Below are 21,168 nucleotides of genomic sequence, written 5' to 3'. Positions count from 1 at the left end.
AAACCTAAATTGAATCGAGAACTATTTAAGTCAGAAAAGTAAGTTCACATAGATGTGGACGATATGGATAATAATAATAATAATAATAACAATAATAACAACAACAACAACAATAATAATAATAATAATAATATGGTGTCTAATGAATGATAGATGATTAAGTATCAAACGCATATATATATATATGTAGAGGAAGGCAGAGAGACCCTCAAGGCATATAAATAGATAGATAAACAAATGAATGACAAGTTATGTTGAATAACTAGATGGTAATAATGGCAAGAATAGTAAATATTTCATAAAAAAATACATACATACATTCCAATATAAGCGTTAAATTCTATCGTCGTACATCGAATGCTAATCAATTCGGTCGGTCCTCTCTCATAAGCTCATAAGCCTTAAGAATACGAATGACAAACAGTAGGGCTGGGAAACTAGGATTTCATTCGGGGAGTGGGAATGGTGATGATGGACGGACGGATGAGAGCGGAGGGAGCCAACCAAGAAACGAAGCTGATAGGCGGATTTCAAGTACCCAGGTATCCGTATCCTTATGGGTTAAACAGAATGGATGATGGTATGGGTGGGTGTATGGATGGATGGGTGTATTGGTTCACTGGGGGTAAAGGGTGGGACTTATTATACTTCTGTAGGGTGAAAAGAACGAGGTGGAGAATTCGGAAACAGGGGACGAGGACCTAAAGAGGATGGATGATTAAACTCCTCAAGGCAAGGACCATAGAGCCTTCTTCGTTTTGGGAACAAAGTATGAATAAAGTATATCAAGTAGGTAGAAGTAGATAAAAGTAGATGAAAGTCTTTCCTCGAGTGGACGGAGATTACAGCGTTAGGGGTTAAGTTAAGTATTCGAGTCGTATGTAGGTCCGTCCTGATGAGTGTTCGGTAGTGTAAATCTTAAATACTGTACTTCGCTCGCTAGGTCATCATGACATTAGTTACCTTATTAGCTATGTATGTGGTAGATACCTACCTATGCATCTAGGTATAATAGAGTTGGAACTTCGGATATTTTCGCCTTTCTCGCCTTTTCAAATTATGAAGGGTAAGATACTGGTCAAAGCCAAGACAATCGAAAGGCTGTTTGTCTCAATTCCCGGCGCACGGTAGTACGATAGGGTGAGTTCTTTTTCCAGGAGGGAGAGAGGGGAGTACCAACTCAAAATAGGAAATGGATTGAGTCGATCCCATTTGGTGAAGTTGCGATGACAATTAATGATGTTGATGAATGACTGAGCTCCTCACAATCCTATTTTAGACGTTCTTGTGTTAGGTTGATGTGAACACGGCGAATTAGGGCTATTTTTCGGAACTGTGTACTGTTTGATTTCATGTACAAGGGAGCACGTGTGATGGAAAGTGGATACAATAATACGATGAGATACAGATGGCGGCAATTGATCAAAAGAAAAGAGAATGCTGACTTTGAAAGGAGGGGAAGGAGGAGGTAAGAAGATAGTAAGAGGGGAGTTAGGTAATTGTCAGTCGTCAATCAGTCAGAGTCAGCTCACCCGAGTAAGATATACCGCAAGAATATTGTAAGATGCAGATTCCGGTACGTGCAAGTACATTCGTTGTGTCGTTTCATAAAGTCATCTATCTAACGTGATTCTATTCTTCTGAAATATACTTTCAGTGTCATCGATCCAGTGTTGTTCATGGTCTTGCGAACCAGGTTTATTCACCAGTGAGTGTTGAGTCTTACCTTTCGAGGCCGTATAGGCTCATTCCTAGGCTACCCGCTGTGAATATGTGATGCGCGCAATTCATGAATCAAACCGGTGCCAATGAGACGTTTGTAAACTATTAATCAAGCCCCATAGTTGCCCTCTAGCATAGAACGACAGCGGGGTTTCTGATACCTACCTAGTCGACCTCGATTATGACTATCCTGCAACCCTGTCAGATACCATGCCATGCCATGTTTGGTAGCACGAACTCAAAAGATCACGGGAGTATAGATAGGTAAGGCAATAAGGCTGGTAATCTGTCAAACTAATAATGCTGATGATGTTGATGATGATGATGAGGATGATAAAAAGTCTGAATGCTTGAGTAGGAACAATTCGACTATCATCTTGTCATTGCCTATTTTAGTGTTTCGTTAACTCTCCATAAGGCTATGTATGAGTGTTTATATTTCCGCACAAGTTATTGAAAACAAGAACCATCTGGACCTTTCAATCAATTGAATCATAAATTTGATTTCTTTTGGGTCATGTCCATTATTACCCCTTTTAGCTACACCGTCTAATCAAAGATTCCCTAGCCATCTACTAGCTCCGACTCTTTTCTTTTCAATTTTCTTCATTGGTCAATGTCATCTAGTACTCCACACTTACTGTTCAGCCTTACAAGTTCTTTCTCAGGTAACCTCTAAAAGCAATCATGGATGATTTTTGGGATTGTACTACCACACTTTCTTCCATATAAATACAGCCAGCAATCTCACATATTAGGAAATTGCCCACTTAGATTCTTTATTGGGAGAAAGCATCGAAGAGGTAGTTTATTGTTAGGATGTTTAAAGTGATCAATAATTACACGAGGGATCACACCAACCATCTGTAAAGTAGAGTTGATCGAACAACAGCTGTTGTTGGTTATAGTATTTAGCTAATGCAGAATCAAGGGTCTCAATGCATCAATAATTCAGATCCTTGATTAAGTAGGCACGTTTAAGACAATTTAACAAATGTTTATTACTACTCTTTCGGAATCCTATGACGAGAGTCATTCTGCTAGGTATTCATGCTCATAGTACTCACTAAGCGAAGGAGAGAATGAACAGAACCCTTTTCGTAGCATTCATTGTATTGTGCGGAGTACAAAGGTACTTCTTCCGCAATCGCCACAGCTCTAGCTCCAGTCAATTAGTTACTAGTACGAGGCCGAGGGTTTCAACACCGAGAAAGTTGTACAGCAGATAAATGCCTGAGCATCTGCAGCCTTTTGAAGGGTCTGTCTATTTGTCTGCAAATCTACTGTAAAATACGGAAATGTTGTAGCCAATGTGACAACTAACTCCAAGTTTGAGATTATCCACATTTTCATTATCCTTCATCCTAGCGTTCCATACAAATTCACAAATACCCTTACCCGGCTAAGCCTCCAATTCTGACCTGAGAATTTCAACGTACGCAGCATTTCGCCTCTAGATGTCCGAATCACATGCTTCGATCTTAGGCATTAAATTGACATTTTAGTATCAACCTTGAAATCACCAGCGATTGACTTCAGCACTTGTTTCGAGTTATTTCCAATCCGGTATGCAAATCCGAAGATCTTCAACACAGCCACTGGCACTAGCAGTTGGAAAAAATACTCGAGGCACCTTGGGCACTTATGTAATGCGGAGACGAAAAAAAAAACATGCCAGAATACGATCAGCTTGAAATATGATGTTTTCCATCTCGTGCGGAGATACCATCGGGGCCTAAGTACCTGTTGAGTTTACGCCATAAGCCCTGCTTAATGCCATGTTATGTCTTACGAATAGGGGAAGCAAATAGGGATTGGTTATTCTCTATTACATAACACACTACTACTATTACTACTCCTCCTCCTCCTCCCAGACTCACAAGGCTCGTGTTTGTCTTCGAAACGGAGGTACAGCATTACTTACTTGCCATCTTTCTCAATCTCACCCATGATCTTTCCAAGTCATGTCATGATTGCAATTTATCTTTCTCAAACCTGTACATTGACGAGTAGAATAATTTTCTATTGGATCAGATGCCATGTTGTGTTGCACCTACCTCACGCACAAAACAATTGAAGCACTACGTTGATCAATATGTTGATCAATTTTCATTGTCCGGTGAGACTGAGGTCGTCTGGTACTTTATACTCCGACGCTCGTCAGGTACATTGTGTATGATAAACTTGAGGATTGCCTTGGAAACTTCAGTGGCGCTTAGAAACTCGCAATTTGACTGTCAATCCTAGCTCTATGTCCCATCAGTGAGTATATATTCACAAGCATTCTAGGGACAGACAGGATACTTCATGTTCACGGTCACATCAGATACAAGAACACCAATTCTTGAATAAGATTTATTACCCCGCCTCTCAACTCAAATGCATGTGAAACGGTCTGGCTGCATCATCTGCAACTGTCTATCCAATACACAAGTATCTCACATCACCCTTCTATATGTAAGTCAGTGATTCAACATTGGTAAGGTCTCTCGACTCTTATGGTCTGTTGATTATATGACAGATCGGGTATAATCACAATAGGGCAATATCAGGGCAATCAGTCCCAAGATCCCAGTATATGCGGTACGACCATGTTATTGACCCAGCACCTACTTGCGTTACATTAAGATTTCTTCAACGAGCCATGGGCACCATATCCATTCAGTCTATTGACGCCCCACCTCCGACGATTTTGTGCGCCTCAATCTGGTAACGCAATACAACGTCAGAATCTTCATTCCCATCTCACGCGTGCGAATCATTCGTTGCACCCATATCAACAACTCTCGATGCATCAACTCGATGTTTTTATTGGAAGAAAACCACAATAGACAGGGAGTTAGTAGGTGGCACGAAATACACACAAATGCAAAGATACGGACTCGGGAAGCAAAGCTTGCTTGCTTGCATATCCTCATGTAGTGTACGTACGAGGGAGGGCATGCATAGGAACAGTCAAATAACGAACATACAATCAGAGCAGGGTAAGATAAGGAAGGTATACCGGCACGGGGTGGATGATCCCCATCAGCCTTTCAAGGCGAAATGAGTTCGGGCGTTGTACTCTTCATTTGTTCCTTCTCTGCTTTCTTTGGGTTTTCATGTACACACATGTTTGATCGGTCCGAGCTCCCCTCTTCACGCCAATCTCGAGTAATCTTGTCGACATTTCTAAGTCTTTCGCGGGCATTACATGACATATAATAATACACTACTGTAGGTACTTTATATATGTACCATTCTTTGTTAGGACTGTAGGATTCAATACCATGTAGGTATCCAAATCCAGCACATGCAAAAGAGTCGAGCTTTATGTATATTTCACGTAAAATAAACGAAAGGGGAAAAAGAGTTGTGCAGCCATATTATTGAACTGGTTGTCTATTTTGTAAACGATTATTCAGATTGTATCATACAATATAATTGATCTGCTTAAATTGGATTATATCTAACTATCTACTTTCTATTTCAGTGATATATGAGGAACGGAGTAATGTCTCTCCTTACAATCACCAAAACGTCATAAATAACAGTCAGCTCTCCACTCTAACTCCCTTTCATACCAGCCATGCACAAACTCAAGGGTCTAGGATCCAATTCCATGCTACTCCGTGCAATTTGCTCGAGCGTACAGTAGTGCTGTGGATGGGTGAGAAACCACAATGTCGGTCCCGACTCTCTGGCCTTCTTTTGGAAGCTATTCACTGGTGCGTGGGTGCGAGTTGATAGTTTGAATCCATCCTTATAAGGCCGTTTCCGTGTCTGTGTGAAAAAATGGAGATGGGAAATTAGATTGTGATAGTATGCGGATTGATGATGGAACTCTTCTGAAGGAGAAATATTGAGTGATTAGCTAAGGATAAATCTACTTTATTGTTGATAGATAGATAGATAGATAGAGATAGGATAGACAATAATCTGTAGCACCGAGTGGTGATAACTTTCGATTTCCCTATTCCAGCTAATCCGGCATGATAATGTCTATAAACCTACATGGAATTTATGCAAGAGGTAAAAGGCAAAACACCCCAAACCACCCCCATTTTCACTGTCAACTCGGCATTCTACTTTCTAACGAATACCGCATCCAACGCAGCCCTGTGAAAAGTTCAACAGACAACCACTTAGTACGCTTTGATAGTGATCTAAGCTAGATTGATCAGGGCTGAGTACCTCAGACCGGACTAGTGAGCTCCACCAACCGAGGTATTTAAGTATTTCTTTAGTGCGATGGGGTTTGTTCCATGGGGAGCTTTTAAGTTGTAGGGGAGGAAAAGGTGGGATTAATGAGAAGACATGAGCTTGAGAATTCCAGTACTATCGCTTGTTATTTCCAATATTTTGTTCTCAACTTAAGGATTCCGCATAGTACGAAGTACGACCTACGACCACGATCCAAATAAACAATTCAGAATCAATCCGGAATCAATAATCGATAATCCAAAAGAAAATAAGGTTGGATACGGTAAGCCCGTTGGTGGCACAGCATATCCCTTGGAATCTCTGAACCTTACCCGTCGACGTGGATTGGAATCCTACGATGGTAGCTTAGGTCACGGGTGAGTAATCATTATTCACGCATTTTTTGCTGTCATGTAATCCGGCAGTAAGAGCTACATCGTGAATCGTGACCCTGTACGGATTTCGACGAAGTGAAGATGAAGGGGCAACTCGGTAGAGCCGATGATAATAAATGGGGAAGTAGGAGGTGGTCGCGCGCGGGCTACCTGTCACCTGTGATTAGAATAGTCATTCCTAGGTTTCCCCGCCTTGAGCCTACCTACTTTGCATCCTCTTTGTCCGGCCAACTTATTAGTCGTGGAAGAATAGTAACATGCATATAATCAAGTAATGATTATTAAATTCATTCAACAATCAAAAACATCATCTTGATCCCATACTGACACAAAAATCCATCAATCCCACTCTCATGCAGTCTATTCGTTAAATCTCATTGCTATCACCAAGGAAACTCAACGCCAATTTTTGATATAACCACCGGGATGCTTTCCTAATACAGTCAGTCCATTGTCGGGTACTTCCTAGCCCTACAAGGCTTATTCTAAATAGCCCCGAGGTTCCAGAAACGTGAATAAAATGAATAACCCCTGGCAATCAGTGACAGTGATCAGGGATACGTGATCACATCACATCACAGCCATACATCTGGATTGAGGATAATTACCGAGCCTCGAGCGGGACGAGTAACAAGCTTGATTGAAGTCATTGCCATGTTCCAAGCTTTGCTAATATTTAGTGAGTAGAGGCTCTGCGTGACCGTATCGTGTCGCCAAGATGCTTACTTTCATTAATGATCGGCTACCAAGAAGTTTCTAAAAGTCGGCGACCTGAAATTTTTATTTGGGAGCGGGAGGCTATCTCACGATGTTGTGATGAATCATGAAGATGGGATTGAACTTGAATGGTGTGTACTAGATCAGCGTTGCAAGGGAGTGTGTGGAAGTGGGAAATGGCAGGCGAGAGAAGTGAGATGTTGATCACAGATAGACAGAAATCTAGATCTGCTAAATTTGGGTTTAGGTAAGAGGGAGGTGGATAAGCTCAAAGTTCACGCAGAGTGCCTCGAGAGTCTCAGCCACCATCTCATATTGCGGGGACGAATCTCGTTGTTTTCTCTCAGGACTTCATTTACTTTCAACCTATTACTGATCTCAAGATACGACTAAAGCTGACTGTTATCTGATTAATCTTGTTTGGCATACGAATCTTCACACACCGGTATTGAGGCGAAAACTTGCATTGCACCAATCACGTTCGTGAATTGAGTATTGAGAAGGGGTACGAGTAGATCTCATCTTAGAAGAACCAATATAATAAGCATCCAGGAAACTAGATCTTGCCCCCAAACCAACGTTTCCAGCAGGACAAGGCTACAGTGTGTACAGAAACATGTATATCCAGCTTTCCCATAAACGCCCCCGATTTACATCTGCCTAGTTTTCTACACTTACATTCGCCAGCCAATTCGTTTAATTGCAAAATAGCAATGTCCCGTGAGCATGTATCAATCTAAGCGGTGAATCGACCACAGGTGGATGTCTCTACCAGATCTAGAACAAAGGGCTGAAAAACATTCGGTAGATGGGTGCAAATTGCAACCCATGTTCTGACCAGCCGCTGATGACATTGGCGATGGGGCTAGATTACGTTCTAAGGTGGCCATCATACAGTATCGTAAGATACATAATTGCCGTATAAGGTCATCTAATATACTGTATGTTCTGGTATCGTCTTTCATTGATTGACCTGCATGCAAGAGATGAAAATGCCTAAATCTCGAATACGGACAGTATATATTTTTCAATTTTCAGCTAAATGCCAAGCCATCCAGATCTTTCCATTCAGTCAATTTGTATAGGTAGAAATGTTACACAAAACCCATGCTCATGTAACAAATTTCCCGTTTTCTTTTTATCCCTTGGCCAACCTTATGAACGCCCGCCTCTAGCGCCTCGTAGCACAGTACCAGGCTCAAGTGAAGTACGGCCCCATAGGGCGAAAAAGAAGGCTGAATCTCTGGCACACATGCGGGATGTCGAAGCGAAACACGAGGTGTCGTATCACAACACTTTTCCGCTTTTGGGACACACATCGCCAATCGTCCGTTTATTGGTACGGGGATGATCTGGAGTCTGGATTGACACGATTTTTTTTGATGATTTGATTGCGTATGCACATGCTGGTGGTTTTTCTTGGCTACATGTGAGTTTATGTTGGACTGGCTGGACTGGTCAGCCTTAGTTATTTCGAGTAGATACAATATGTGTTGCATATGGATAATATCGGGTAGGGCTTTCGGTAGGCGGACGAACGGGGGTTGATGCCATGTTTGTGCTACGTGAGTTAGATCATCCTCGAGTCGGGTGTTCTGAACCGAACATCATTTACTTACTCATGATTATGTCTTATGTTGAGATGTCTGCGTGTTTGGTGATCAACAAAATCTAAGACAATTCCAACCTTCGGAGATATTACAGCCTGTTGGCTAATGGTACAATAAATCGCGCAACGTTTCATTGTGTTATTGATCGTCTAACAAGACATATTGTTGTATGTTCATTTCGGCCAACATTCTCATTCCTTCGATTCTCACCAGAGAACTATCACCGATATCAGTAGCACCGATATGAATTACAAAGTTTGATGAGTCTAATCATCGTTTATCATGACAGCCTTGTAGTTTTCGGAGATATGGACCTAATAATACCCGACATCCATCCCCAGTTTACCCCTGAAAAACTCAATCTGATCTCGTCCACCTTGTGTTGATATCTCCACGGCGGCCAAAATCCCTAAAAGTAAGTATTTCTTAGCCCGGACTCGGCCCGATGAGAAGATTCTCGTGCTTGTGCTTTTTAGCCCCGAAGGAGTACTCCGAAAGTCTCATCGTATGGACATCAGTGCAGTGTAGATTCATCTACAAAATGCAATTTCGTTAATCGTCTCCTGACTATCTTCACGTAAAATACTAGATGGTAACACTGGCACTACATGTATGCGCACAAATGATACTGAATGTTGCGTACCGGATGTTTCATCTGCCGCTCTGTAATCAAACTGCCGAAACACAGAACAAGACAAGATCTCGTGAGGGAAAATACTTCTCCGTGCAGAAATTTTAACTTTATGTTGATTCGATGGCGTTTCTCAAAGTTTTAAGGCTGATTTTAAAGTTTGGCCTAAGGCAAATTTTACGAGTGAGGGATCGGCAGTTCCGAACGCCGAGACTTAACCGGTAAGGCGGGGTGAAAGAGCAAAAGAACAATTTGGAATTTTCTAAATGTACACAAGCTTGAAGAAAGAGACCCTTGAGTGTGGACTGCATACCAACAATATCTTATCACCTGATCTTAATTGAATACGCTCCCCCCCTTTTTGCAAGTACATTGCTGGTCATAAGCGAGGATTTGAGATTGTTTGACTTGCTATCTCGAGGTTACACAGGGTTTGCTCGATCAAGGTGGCGACGTCAACATCAACGTCAATTGAAGACTCGCCAAATCTGGAAGACAGACAGTTACAGGAACAGATACAGAAAGTACGGAATTTGAGACAGAATCTTAAGATGAATACAGAACCTTCGAGATTATCAGGGGAGGATGAGTTGTATGTTGGAGGGTATGTACATTTACTTTCGAGCGTTCGCCCCGCGCACGTGATATTGCTTTGATTTTTCGACCTTTTCGCTCGAATGTTGCGGAGGATCTCTGACTATTGTCTGCTGTTCTTGGGATGATATAAGAGAAAGACAGATTTAACATAAAATAGGATCGTCTCGTTGACGGAGAACTCTCTCCAAAAGAACAACATCACACACATTGTCAGTGTTCTGAAGTACGATTTCAAGAACTTCAATATCGATTGGAATAAGTACAAACACCTCCAGATCGAAGTGGATGATGTAGAGGACGAGAATTTGCTGGGTGAATTTGAGACGACGGGAGCTTGGATTGAAGAGGCTTTAAAGGGCAATGGGAGACTTGAGGGTGATGAGGGCGAGAAGAAGAAGAGTGCTGTGCTTGTTCATTGGTAAGTTAGAACACTTTATGTTGTTTGTCCTGAAAACCAAAGTCATTGCTATCATTGTAGTTGACACGGAAGCATGTCATTGGATTTCAAAAGGAGAAGTCAAGTGGTGTTTCTCTGCTCATGACTCCTTGTTCCTATCTTTGAATAACATATGTCAAACACTGACACCTATTAGCGCGATGGGTCGCTCCCGTTCTGTAACCATTTTAATCGCCTACCTCCTCCGTCAATATCCCTCACTCACTCCCCATACTGCGCTTGCACAAATTCAACAAACACGTCCTTTTGCTGAGCCTAATGATGGATTTATGGCGCAGCTCCAGTTATATCACGAAATGGGCTGCCCGAGAAACATAGATGATCAGCCTAAGTATCAAAGATGGTTGTATCAAAGAGAGGTTGAGTTGGCTGTGGCCACTGGAGGACGACCTGATTGGGTAAGATTTGAGGACGAAGAAGAGCAGGATAAACAGAAGGCAGACGGTAAAGAAAAGGAGATCAGATGTAGAATGTGTCGGTAAGCTTTCCCTTTTCTTTTTCTTCACTCATTTTTTATTTCTTTGTCATACATTGTCGTTATCAATAAGCAGCGGAGAAACATAATCATTAAACTAACAATATCCTAGCCGCAACCTCGTCACAACCCCTTACCTGATACCTCACACACCCACCTCAAAATTCACATCTTCTCCCACCTCCCTCGTTAATCCTCAGACAACACCCATTTCCTCCCTTGCTTCCACTCCCCACCACAGCACTTGTACTCACCATTTCTTACACCCTCTCTCCTGGATGCGTCCCGAACTCGAACTCGGAAACTTATCCGGAAGACTCGAATGTCCAAACCAAAAATGCAAAGCCCAAGTTGGAAAGTATGCTTGGCAGGGGATGCGATGTAGTTGTGGAGTATGGGTTTGCCCGGCTTTCAGTTTGTTGAAGGGAAGATGTGATGAGGTCACGATCGGAAAGAGGGTGGAAGGTGGGAGCGGGGGTATTAGGTTGCCTCCTGGGATGAGAGGAAGTGGAACTACGTTAGAGAGGGAGAAGGGAAGTTTGTAGACTGGGGATGGGGGTTGGTCCTGGAATGATTGATGCTGCCGCGCGGGCGAGGTGACAAAATGTGTATGCATGTATGTACATATGTATGAATGGACATAACCGCGGCACGTTACCGTACGGTACTAGACAGGAATTGTAAGATGTGATATAATAGGAAGTTGAGGAGACTAGATTGCAGGGCCATGTGTCTGGCTTATTCCGCCCTATCATCTTAGTTCTATTACACACTATTCACGAGATACATACACTGCTACCACCTGCATCAATGCCTGCATATGCATACAGCATATACGTAGTTCTAAACATTCTTCATCCTGCACATGTGACATTCAAATTTGAAAACGAAAAACCAGAAGCCAAAAAAACAAGTAGAAAAAGTTTAGGCAATTGCAAGGAATCGGAAAGTTCGGATTTCGAAATTTTCAGTGTCAAAAAATGTCAAAGTAGTATTTGCGGAACGACCGAGAGGTGATGGATTGGATTGCCTGGCCCCGTTTGTGTAATGCTGGGTTGTGTTTGCGCGGATAGCAGGCGCATCGAGCGGATGATGAAGGAATGGATTTCTGGTATGGGTGTGGGGGTGGGTAAAGAATCGAAACGTAAGCGGGAAGACGGTTCAGAACAAATGGGTCTAGATGCTTTATCTGGCAGATTGTGAATCTGTGTAGGGGTCAATGGATTCTTTGTAAAGTGCGTCATATGGATTAGGAAACTTTTGTCATGCTCTATATACTTCTGTCTAGATGTTTAAAACAGATGAAGACTTGAGAGAATGACCTCATCTATTCCTAACGTAAATGAAGCTTATTTCAGATAATTGAAAAAGCATTTAGTATATCATATTATATCATTATACATAATGTGGTATAACCTCCTTCCCGAACTAATAGGCCCCTTTGTATGGATCAAATCGTCCAGGATTGGCCTCATTTACACCATTGTCCCGCTCTCCAGTAAGACGCACGCTCTTTTTATTCATCCCAGTACTTCCTTTATCGTTAGATACAGCGAAAAAAATCCTAAACACACCGTAACAGCGTAGGATTATTGGCTCCATTCTTCACGTATACATAACGTTCTAACTTTAACCAAGTTGCCGGGTCCGTTTATGCTTACATTTCATATAACCAGGAATCTATGCAGTAGTGAAGGAAGGAGTCTGGTAGTAGGATGAATTGATATTCAGGATGACTCAGCTTGAGCGAGGCAGGATGAGACCAGATATGTTAGGCTCCGTAAGCGGAGTGGAGTGTGATATAACAAACGGATGCACAGGCATACCTCAGGCAGAGAAGGAAGAAAGGAACCGAGCATGATATTTAAAGTGTAATAGAATGCTCATATGCATGCAAGTCAGCCGTGAAAATGTGATAGATTTACGGAAGGCTTTCTGTTCGCAGTGGACTTTCCGAAATGAACGTTTCACCGAGTAAATACATACATATATTTTACGTACAATGACCAGCAGAGCAAAGTCGTGCGGTCTTAACTCTGCAAGACATTGCTGCGTCTATCCAATGATGCCATCGTTGATTGAAAAGATGACCGGGGTAGCACTGCATCGTTAGATATGCGGGGTAAAGGATACTGGCGGTTGCTCATTCAGCCGTCTGACTACAGGACATGATCGATGAGCATAAGGAAATGATAAGCATTCAATTAGATCCGGATGACATTTTTAAAGCCCTATGACTAGTGAAATGACGAGACTGATCGGTTTAGCAATGCAATATGGCAATTGAGACTAGATGAGCTTATGGATAAGAGAAGCGAAGTGACAACCAAGTGAGTAGCTGGAGAGTATTGCAAAGTGTGTACCGGGGTAAGTGGCTTCTCCTAAGGATTTTGAAGGCTGAAAATAAGCACTAACAATAAATTTTCAAGCGAGAATAGTGGATATGGGAAACAACTATTGCAGGGAAGTGAAAGAAGCTTAGAATGGCTTGAGATAAGCAGGGTTAGCTTTCTAACATGTAAGCACGTATGTACCTTCACGGCGTTCTGTACGAGGTAGATAAATGCGGGATGGCACCGCTCTTTCACTCGGTTGCCTGACAAGGAAGATACCGCGCGGTCTAGCCTGATGACTGCCGTGAAAAGTAGCCTGATGAAGCTTTATATACAGGATAGTAAGTACAAGGAGGACTGCCCCGGTAAATTTCAACTCATCCATACTCAACTCCAACTTAGATGCATTGACCACCTTCCCAACGGGTCGATCATATGCAGTCAGCAGAAGGACCTCATGAACATACGATGCTGCAACTCTCATTAGTAGTCAATTATATGACGTGTACGAAACGGGCCTTACCATTTTAAGTGACTCCATCAAACTCGCGTGTTACATTCCCCAGCCAGTATATCAAGAACGAGTAAAGTTTGCGTGAGGGTGAATTTCTGACTAATAAGACGCTTCCTTGACTCGAGAATGTAAGAACGAATGTTGTTGGCAAGTACGGTCCGAATCTCCTGTTTTTGAGTGACTTTGCAAAATCACCACCGTCACAAGGAACACTGACAAATCCACGATGGCTCTGTTGGAATCTCTCCCACTTAAGTAGGAGCGCTGATCATTTGAGATGATTATCCCAGCTCAAGGTAAGCCTTTAGGGACTTGTGGAAATAAATTCGGATTTTGGAGACGTTCACGATTTCGTTTTGCAACTTCCGCCTGCCTCTTTTTATCCAGTCTCTGTTGATAGAACGCCTTTTTTAGAGAAAAGACTCTAGGTTCTTCATCTGCTGTTGGACTTGGTGCTGGTGATACAGGAGTGCCTGACTTCTCCTAAAGATACAAGTGAAATATTAGTAGGTATAAGATGGAGAATGGCCAAGCGTTATGCATACCTTCTCATCAGTCTTCTTCTCGACTTTTTTCCCTTCATCCTTTTTATCTTCACTATTCTTCTCCTTCTCGTCTTTCTTCGAAGTTTCTTTCTCCTTCTTCCTCTTCTGCTTCTCTTCGAACTCCTGCTTCACACGTGCGATCTCGTCGTCCATCTCTTTCTTTTTCTTAGAAGCGATAGCAGCCTCATCTATAATGGGTGTAGCAAATCCTTCATCCTTTAAATGGGATGGGCATACATAAAAGAAGTCCTAACAAGAGTTGTTAAGCGATCACTTCAAAATAAAGGATGACAATATCCACCTTGTTTTCTGGAGTTATCAGAACACTTGCACTAGGTTTATAGCAAATCTCACAAGGCTTAGAAGCGGTGTCGGCCACCTTACGATGATTCCAAATGTTGGGAAACGAAGCCATATTTAAAAGCAGTATATGAATCAATGCCCTTGTGAATTTGTGCTTCTTCAATACTCTTCCAAAATCAACTCTTCGGGTATTGGGAGCAGTACTCGGTAGATACGTGGTAGAATTAAAGCGGTGGAGAGTTGAGATTTGGATTTGATATGAAACAGCAATTGATGAGTTGTCGTTTGCCGTAGTTCTCACAAGGCGGGCGCTAGCAAGGATTAACGTAGCACCGTCCTCCGATGCAATCAGGAACCACCCCTCAATAAATTTTTAGCTATCGCAATACTATTATCAATAGTTTCTTAGCATTCCCGTCCATATTTGATTTTATGTCAAGCAACCAATACTTACAGCGACGATAAGGTCTTGTATTACATTTACTTACATTTTGTGGTCAATTCATTCTGTTTTATAAAATTATGGCTTCAGAACAAGTTAGAGCTCCAGGTAGCAAACCTGGAGAGAATATGTTGTGGGGTGGTCGATTTACTGGTTTGTTTGACTCATATCTCTTTGATTGAGCTCAATTTCTTACTGACAGTTCAATAGGTGGTCTTGATCCTCTCATGGTCTCTTACAACGAATCAATCTACTACGATCGTGCATTCCATACCCAGGATATTCGGGGTAGTATTGCTTGGGCTCGTGCAAACCACAAGAATGGCATCTTGACTGAAGCCGAATTCGCAGCAATTGAGTCCGGATTGAAGCAAGTCGAGGAAGAATGGGTCGCTGGCACGTTCAAGATCATTCCTGGTGTGGACGAGGATATTCATACTGCAAATGAGAGAAGACTAGGCGAAATTATTGGCAAAGAGATTGGAGGGAAATTACACACTGGAAGAAGTCGAAATGAGCAAGTTGCAACAGATATGCGATTGTGGCTTAGGGATGAGCTCAAAAAGATTGAGAGCTTCTTAGTCGATTACTTGAAGGTTGTGGCTGCCAGATCAGAGAACGAGATTGAACATATCATGCCAGGATATACTCACTTGCAACGTGCTCAACCCATCAGATGGAGTCACTGGATGTTGTCATACGGTTCGGCTTTTGCAACTGATCTCCAAAGATTGCGAGAAGTTATCAAGCGAGTCAATCGATCGCCATTAGGATGTGGTGCTTTGGCTGGTAACCCTTTCAACATCGATCGTGAGGCAATGGCCGAGGAGCTTGGTTTTGAAGGTCTTTTGTGGAATTCTATGTCGGCAGTCGGCGACCGTGATTTTGTCGTTGAGACCATGCAATGGGGTGCTACTCTCATGTCACATTTATCAAGATGGGCTGAGGATCTTATCATCTATGGTACCGGTGAATTTAGCTTCGTTCGTCTGGCTGATGCCTACTCCACAGGAGTACGTCCTACCTTCCAAGATCTACGTAGACTCTTGAACTAACATCGATAGTCATCTCTGATGCCCCAAAAGAAGAACAGTGACAGTTTGGAACTATTGAGGGGTAAATCCGGCAGAGCGTTCGGTCAAATGGCAGGTTTGATGATGACCATCAAGGTATTTCTCCACTGTCATTTGGTAATATGACAATATACTGATCGATCATATTAGGGTCTTCCAAGTACTTACAACAAGGATCTCCAAGAGAGTGTGGAGCCAATGTTGGATCACATTAAGACAGTTGGAGACAGTATCCAGATTGCAACCGGCGTTCTCAGCACGTTGACTATCAATCCAGAGAAGATGAAGGCTTCGCTAGACCCATTCATGCTCGTAAGTCAATTCAAGAATATAATTCGTTGAAGTGCTATCGAGCCTAGCGTATTTTGGGTGTGCTCTCGCTAATCAAGGGGATCATTCTTAGGCCACCGACTTAGCAGATTATTTAGTACGAGCAGGTGTACCATTCCGAGAGACTGTAAGTAGCCTTTCATTCTTCTAAGGTATGATCAAACAAGTGCTAATATTGAAAATAGCACCACATCTCTGGACAAGTCGTCGCATACTCCGAGAAGACTAAGATTCCAATGGACCAATTGACATATGATCAACTGAAGAGCATTGATAGCCGTTTCAAGGAGGATGTTTCTGAATGCTTTGACTATGAGAAGAGTGTAGAAGCGCGCCAAGCGGCTGGCGGTACCAGCAAGTCAAGCGTTGAGGAGCAAATCAAGGTGCTCAAAAGCATTCTTGGTTAAAGGTAAAAGGTCGAAATGTTGAAATGATCTGAATCGAGCTGTTCAGAATATTTTGCGCCATACAATCATCTAGTGCATTGTTAGTGCCAATGCTAAATTTGTGGGTTGCAATTCTTTTGTAATAGAAACTCCATGCAGATAAAAGTTAACGAGAATAATTGATACCATGAATGCATAGAATTCACGAAATGTAATGTTCGACCATTGCCGTGTCTAGTGTCATTGTCATTGCAATTGCCATTACTGTTGTGGTTTCTCTCTGTAGTTGTTGTTGTTGTTTTTTCTTCTAATCATGCTGGCCATGTATTGTCTGTATTATGAGAGCTTTCAAGACGAATAAAGATTGCAGCTTTCCTCTTATGTGTCCCTCGAGGGAATAGAGGAGACCAGAAACTGCTATTGGTCTTCTTCACAATGCTCCGAGGTTTCTGGAGTAGAACCCCATACTTTATGTAGTAGAACATTCTTTGACTAACAGTAATATTTTGTATAACAGAAGACTCAATCAAATGTCCATTGGAGCAATTAAGTTTCTCCGAAACATGAGATAAAAGAGGTTACGATGCATCCTTGACAAAGCAGAAAGAGGACAGAACTAGCCTTAACCTCTACATTATGATACAGTCTAGTGATACTGACGCGTATCCATCTATTGCTTCTATCCTGTTTCATAAAACACTGAAGTTTTCTCTCTTCGGTCTATAAGTTCTGTATTTCTGGCAACACTCAGCCTGAATCTTCTGTCATTATCTATCAAGTTCTCTGAACTGATCCCAAGCATAAAAGTTATCCCCACTCTGCTCAACTTCCCATTATTCTCACTCTATTCTGCAGAACTCACTGTCTTTTGATTCTCTCCACACATCACTTGACTTTCTGAACATATAAATCTCCATTCGATTTTTAAGAACTATTCAGAAATTCAAAAATCTTGAACATACAGAAAGAACCTGGAGAGCGTTTCGAATATTTGAAGGGAAGAAAGCTTGGTTAGTGTCCTCAAACCTACGGTCAGGGCTGATGAAGGGAGGGGGTAACAGGAGGGGCGAGAGAAAGTGCGGAGATGTGCAAAGATATTTGGTTTGGGAGATTCAACAATTGTGCTTTGAGGTTACTTTTCTGTTGGCAACAAAGGTAAATCTCACAAATTCACTCCTCTTATAGGTTTCTCCAAGACTTGAGATTTTAAAAACTGCTTTGAAATTTCTACATCAAGGCTTCACCAGCAACTCTTCTCAAGCCCTGTCTTTAGTTACTTTGTATCAAAGCCAATAAAAAACACTTATTAATTATTGATTCGTACATTACCAAGACAGCTTTATAGCTTCACAACTTCTCGGATAACATCCTTCTACTACTTTGTACTCTGATCCTAGAAACCTGAGAAGATAGTAGTCTTAGCAAAATCTGACCACAGTGAATTCAATACAGCCATTTCAATCAAAGGGCTAGTACCCGACCCGGAGAAACCCGATCTATTTTTGTTTGAATGTGTTCATCTTTTGCAATTTGTCAAGTTTTTCTCCACAACTTAGCAAATTCTCACCCTCCCTTCAAACTTGTTTGATAGCATAATCCATGAATTTTTCAACTATTCTACAATTTGTTTCAGTTACCTGAATTCTATTGCCTTTCTTCTCTGGCCCATCTCCATATAGCTCATCTTTTTACACAGCGCTCTCAATTGTCACTTATTGCATAACTCTTGCTCACTAATTTGAAAGCCTTCCCTTCAAAGATAATAATTTACCTCCACTGAAGACTCGAACCCAACTTATAATCAACTATCGATCTCGCTGCATGCTAGTTGTCATTTGCCAGCTTCACCATGGATGATTACTATGAAGAAGAATTGGCTATTCCGGCATTTGAAAGGAAAATTAAACGCAGCATCACGAGAAAGGTGCATGATGCTTTCGTAACGCAATCCCATGCGACATTGTCCATCATGGAGGCGAATTGGCTGGATAACTGCTGTCGAATGTTTCCTCCGGGGCCAAAAAATATGGCTAAGGACACTGAAGTCATCCGAACTACTATAGCAAAGAAGGCTTCTGAAGCTGCAAACTCTGGTCAGACTCTTTTCTTGACTCCACGTGAAGTCGAAGCCTGGAAATACACATCTTTTCGTGATACGTCGTACCTAAAATCATACTCGAACGTACCCGTGGACGACATACTCACGTGGTTCTTTATCTTTGAGAGAAGATATATGGACGGCACCCATTGCTTGGATTATCAGCGGGATCCATTTAAGGATTATAGCGAGAATGTAGGCATAAATTTGGCAGAAGAACTTTCGATTTCTTCAAAACCCTGCTTTGTTGTTCCAGGAGGAAGAGAAGAGCTTGCGAAAGAGCGGTATCTATGTTCAGTTTCAATTATTGAAAGGCTCAATGATGCGAAGCTTTGGCAAGTCGATGTCACTTTGAGCAGCAGGGAAGCACGTGTTCTTACTGCTCAAGGTTTATCATTGCCGATTTCCAAAGAGCGCGAGGCGAGAATGCCGAGAAACGCATCTAAAAAAGAATGCATGGTTGTGGCTGTATTTGAGCCTGAAAATTCCCTCTATCAATACCAATTCCAGCGACTGTGCTTAGCCGTAAAGAATAACGCCAATGTTACATTTACTAGCGACGAGGCTGCAACACTCCTCGTAATTTCGAGAGACACCCCGGTCCCAAAATCATACCCTTCGATCGGATATATTGCAAAAGCTTTCGAGTATCATGGAGGAAACAACGAAATAGTTCCACCAGAATGGGTAAAACGGGCTATTGAAGCACAAGTAAAGGCAGGACAGGAAGAGCCGAAGAGATTTGAGAACGGGTATCCTCTAGTGACAAAGACCCCGGAACAGAGGAAACAATGGCGCCAGGAGGAGAAAGACAGATTGATATCGTTAGGTCATACTGAGTTGGCTTTAGTTAGAAAGGATCCGAAGGAGAAGGTGTTAAAAAGTAAAGTTACCATCAAGGACATCAGAGCTGCCATTGAAACAAACGCTGAAGACTCTTCCGAAGAACATGAAAAGTCAGAAGAAGAAGCTGAAGATAGAGCCAAGGACGACTTGATAATCTCATTGGGCAAGAGAATCGCCGCTAAGGAACGAAATATAGCTGAAAAGGAAACCGAGATGAAGCATCTATATGTTGTCCATGACAATCGAGAACAAGCACTCAGAACTGAGAACAGCAAGCTAGAATCTGCATTAGTGACGACGAAAGAGAAACTCGATAAAGCAGTGAAAGAACCAGACAAGGTCCGAAGTGAGTGGTCTGCCAAGATACAGCGTCTACACGAAAAGATATCTAAGCTAGAGCGGGAATTAAAGGCCGAACAAGATGCGCACAACATTACCAAACTCGATAGTGCGGAAACAACCAACAAACTTCACCGATACAAAGCAGCACATGAACGCTTTGTTACAAAAGCTGCTGAGCTCAAGAAAGAACGAGATGAAGCACGACAAGAACGAGATATACTACGTGCTTCTCGCGTCAGCCAGGCTCAAATCGACGATACCAAAGCTAGTGAGATTGCTCGCGCCGTTGAGGAATCTACCAAGCCTCTGAAGGCTACGATTGGCACTCTGGAAACAACAATCGCTAAGCTCAAAGACGACGCGAGGATGAGAAAGAGCCAAGAAGGTGTGGCCACACTTCAAGAGGTCAAGGAGTTTGATCTTCTCAAAGCAAAATACAGGGGATTGAACGAAGCTATGACCAGGGAACGCAACGATCGAGCACAGGACGCAGTATCTCGGAAAAGCACCGAGAGTGATCTTCAACGACAATTGCAGGAACAGCAACTTGTGTCTGCTAATCTGCGGTCTCAGGTCATACAACAGTCGAATGGGGATAAGGGTCTACTTGATCAACTTGCTCTACTGCAAGCGAGGAATACGCGGTTAGAGGAGGAGAATTCGCAGTTCAGAACTGTGCAGAGTATGATGCAAGGGATTGGTAGATCCTAGGCTCTGCGTTTTGTATAATTGCGATCTTGATTCATTGGTTCCATAGGGCTTGAGTAATCGGCTTGAGTAATCGGCTCGTTAGTCTTACTCATAGTTAGTAGCTATCTCGTACTATTCTTGTTTCTGAGGGGTGTTCGGGATCTGTTGTTCAGGATTTGTATGCATAGTGCGCGTTAAATACCCATTAATCTTTTCATAGGAGAATTACACATGTATTATTGAGCATAATTGCAAAAATATATGTGCACTGATTTGGATTGTCTTAATTGTGCTGGATGTTTACGAATAGAATGATGAAGGACTGATATGATATGCAATTGTATATTTCTGGAAAAGTAATATGTCGGTATTATGATTTGCCGCAGTCAATTGTCAAATCTACCGTAGTATTTTCGAATAATTTTCCAGTTGGTGCTGGCGAGTGCCATTTTTAGTTTGTGGGTTTGGTATCGAAGTACT

The 21,168-nt window shown here is 42.2% G+C and overlaps 5 protein-coding genes across 5 annotated transcripts; 3 read left to right on the top strand and 2 right to left on the bottom strand.

Moving 5' to 3' along the window:
• Positions 1–8,480: 8,480 nt before the first annotated feature.
• EAF02_006219 (uncharacterized protein) lies at positions 8,481–8,760 on the bottom strand (the record flags this gene model as incomplete). The annotated part of the gene is made up of 2 exons (XM_038902267.1): positions 8,481–8,577; positions 8,636–8,760. 2 exons carry the CDS (start codon positions 8,758–8,760, stop codon positions 8,481–8,483), a joined length of 222 nt encoding a protein of 73 aa, XP_038758484.1.
• Positions 8,761–9,421: 661 nt separating this feature from the next.
• EAF02_006218 (uncharacterized protein) lies at positions 9,422–11,997 on the top strand. The gene is made up of 5 exons (XM_038902266.1): positions 9,422–9,861; positions 10,012–10,272; positions 10,448–10,789; positions 10,899–11,515; positions 11,570–11,997. Exons 1-4 carry the CDS (start codon positions 9,809–9,811, stop codon positions 11,329–11,331), a joined length of 1,089 nt encoding a protein of 362 aa, XP_038758483.1. The 5' UTR covers positions 9,422–9,808; the 3' UTR covers positions 11,332–11,515; positions 11,570–11,997.
• Positions 11,998–13,924: 1,927 nt separating this feature from the next.
• On the bottom strand, positions 13,925–14,593 carry EAF02_006217 (uncharacterized protein; the record flags this gene model as incomplete). Its single annotated transcript, XM_038902265.1, has 3 exons — positions 13,925–14,116; positions 14,179–14,427; positions 14,480–14,593. 3 exons carry the CDS (start codon positions 14,591–14,593, stop codon positions 13,925–13,927), a joined length of 555 nt encoding a protein of 184 aa, XP_038758482.1.
• A 410-nt stretch (positions 14,594–15,003) lies between these two features.
• EAF02_006216 (uncharacterized protein) lies at positions 15,004–16,733 on the top strand (the record flags this gene model as incomplete). The annotated part of the gene is made up of 6 exons (XM_038902264.1): positions 15,004–15,076; positions 15,134–15,936; positions 15,988–16,092; positions 16,147–16,308; positions 16,400–16,453; positions 16,512–16,733. The coding sequence occupies 6 exons, from the start codon at positions 15,004–15,006 to the stop codon at positions 16,731–16,733; spliced, it is 1,419 nt and encodes a 472-aa protein (XP_038758481.1).
• A 1,828-nt stretch (positions 16,734–18,561) lies between these two features.
• EAF02_006215 (uncharacterized protein) lies at positions 18,562–20,709 on the top strand (the record flags this gene model as incomplete). Its single annotated transcript, XM_038902263.1, has 1 exon — positions 18,562–20,709. One exon carries the CDS (start codon positions 18,562–18,564, stop codon positions 20,707–20,709), a length of 2,148 nt encoding a protein of 715 aa, XP_038758480.1.
• Positions 20,710–21,168: the final 459 nt, after the last annotated feature.

This window comes from Botrytis sinoallii (genome assembly GCF_014898435.1).
Source record: "Botrytis sinoallii strain Bc 23 chromosome Unknown BSIN_009, whole genome shotgun sequence".
Classification (NCBI taxonomy): Eukaryota; Fungi; Ascomycota; class Leotiomycetes; order Helotiales; family Sclerotiniaceae; genus Botrytis; species Botrytis sinoallii.
The sequence above is the reverse complement of the archived record's forward strand: the minus strand, read 5'-3'. Positions and strand labels throughout refer to the sequence as shown.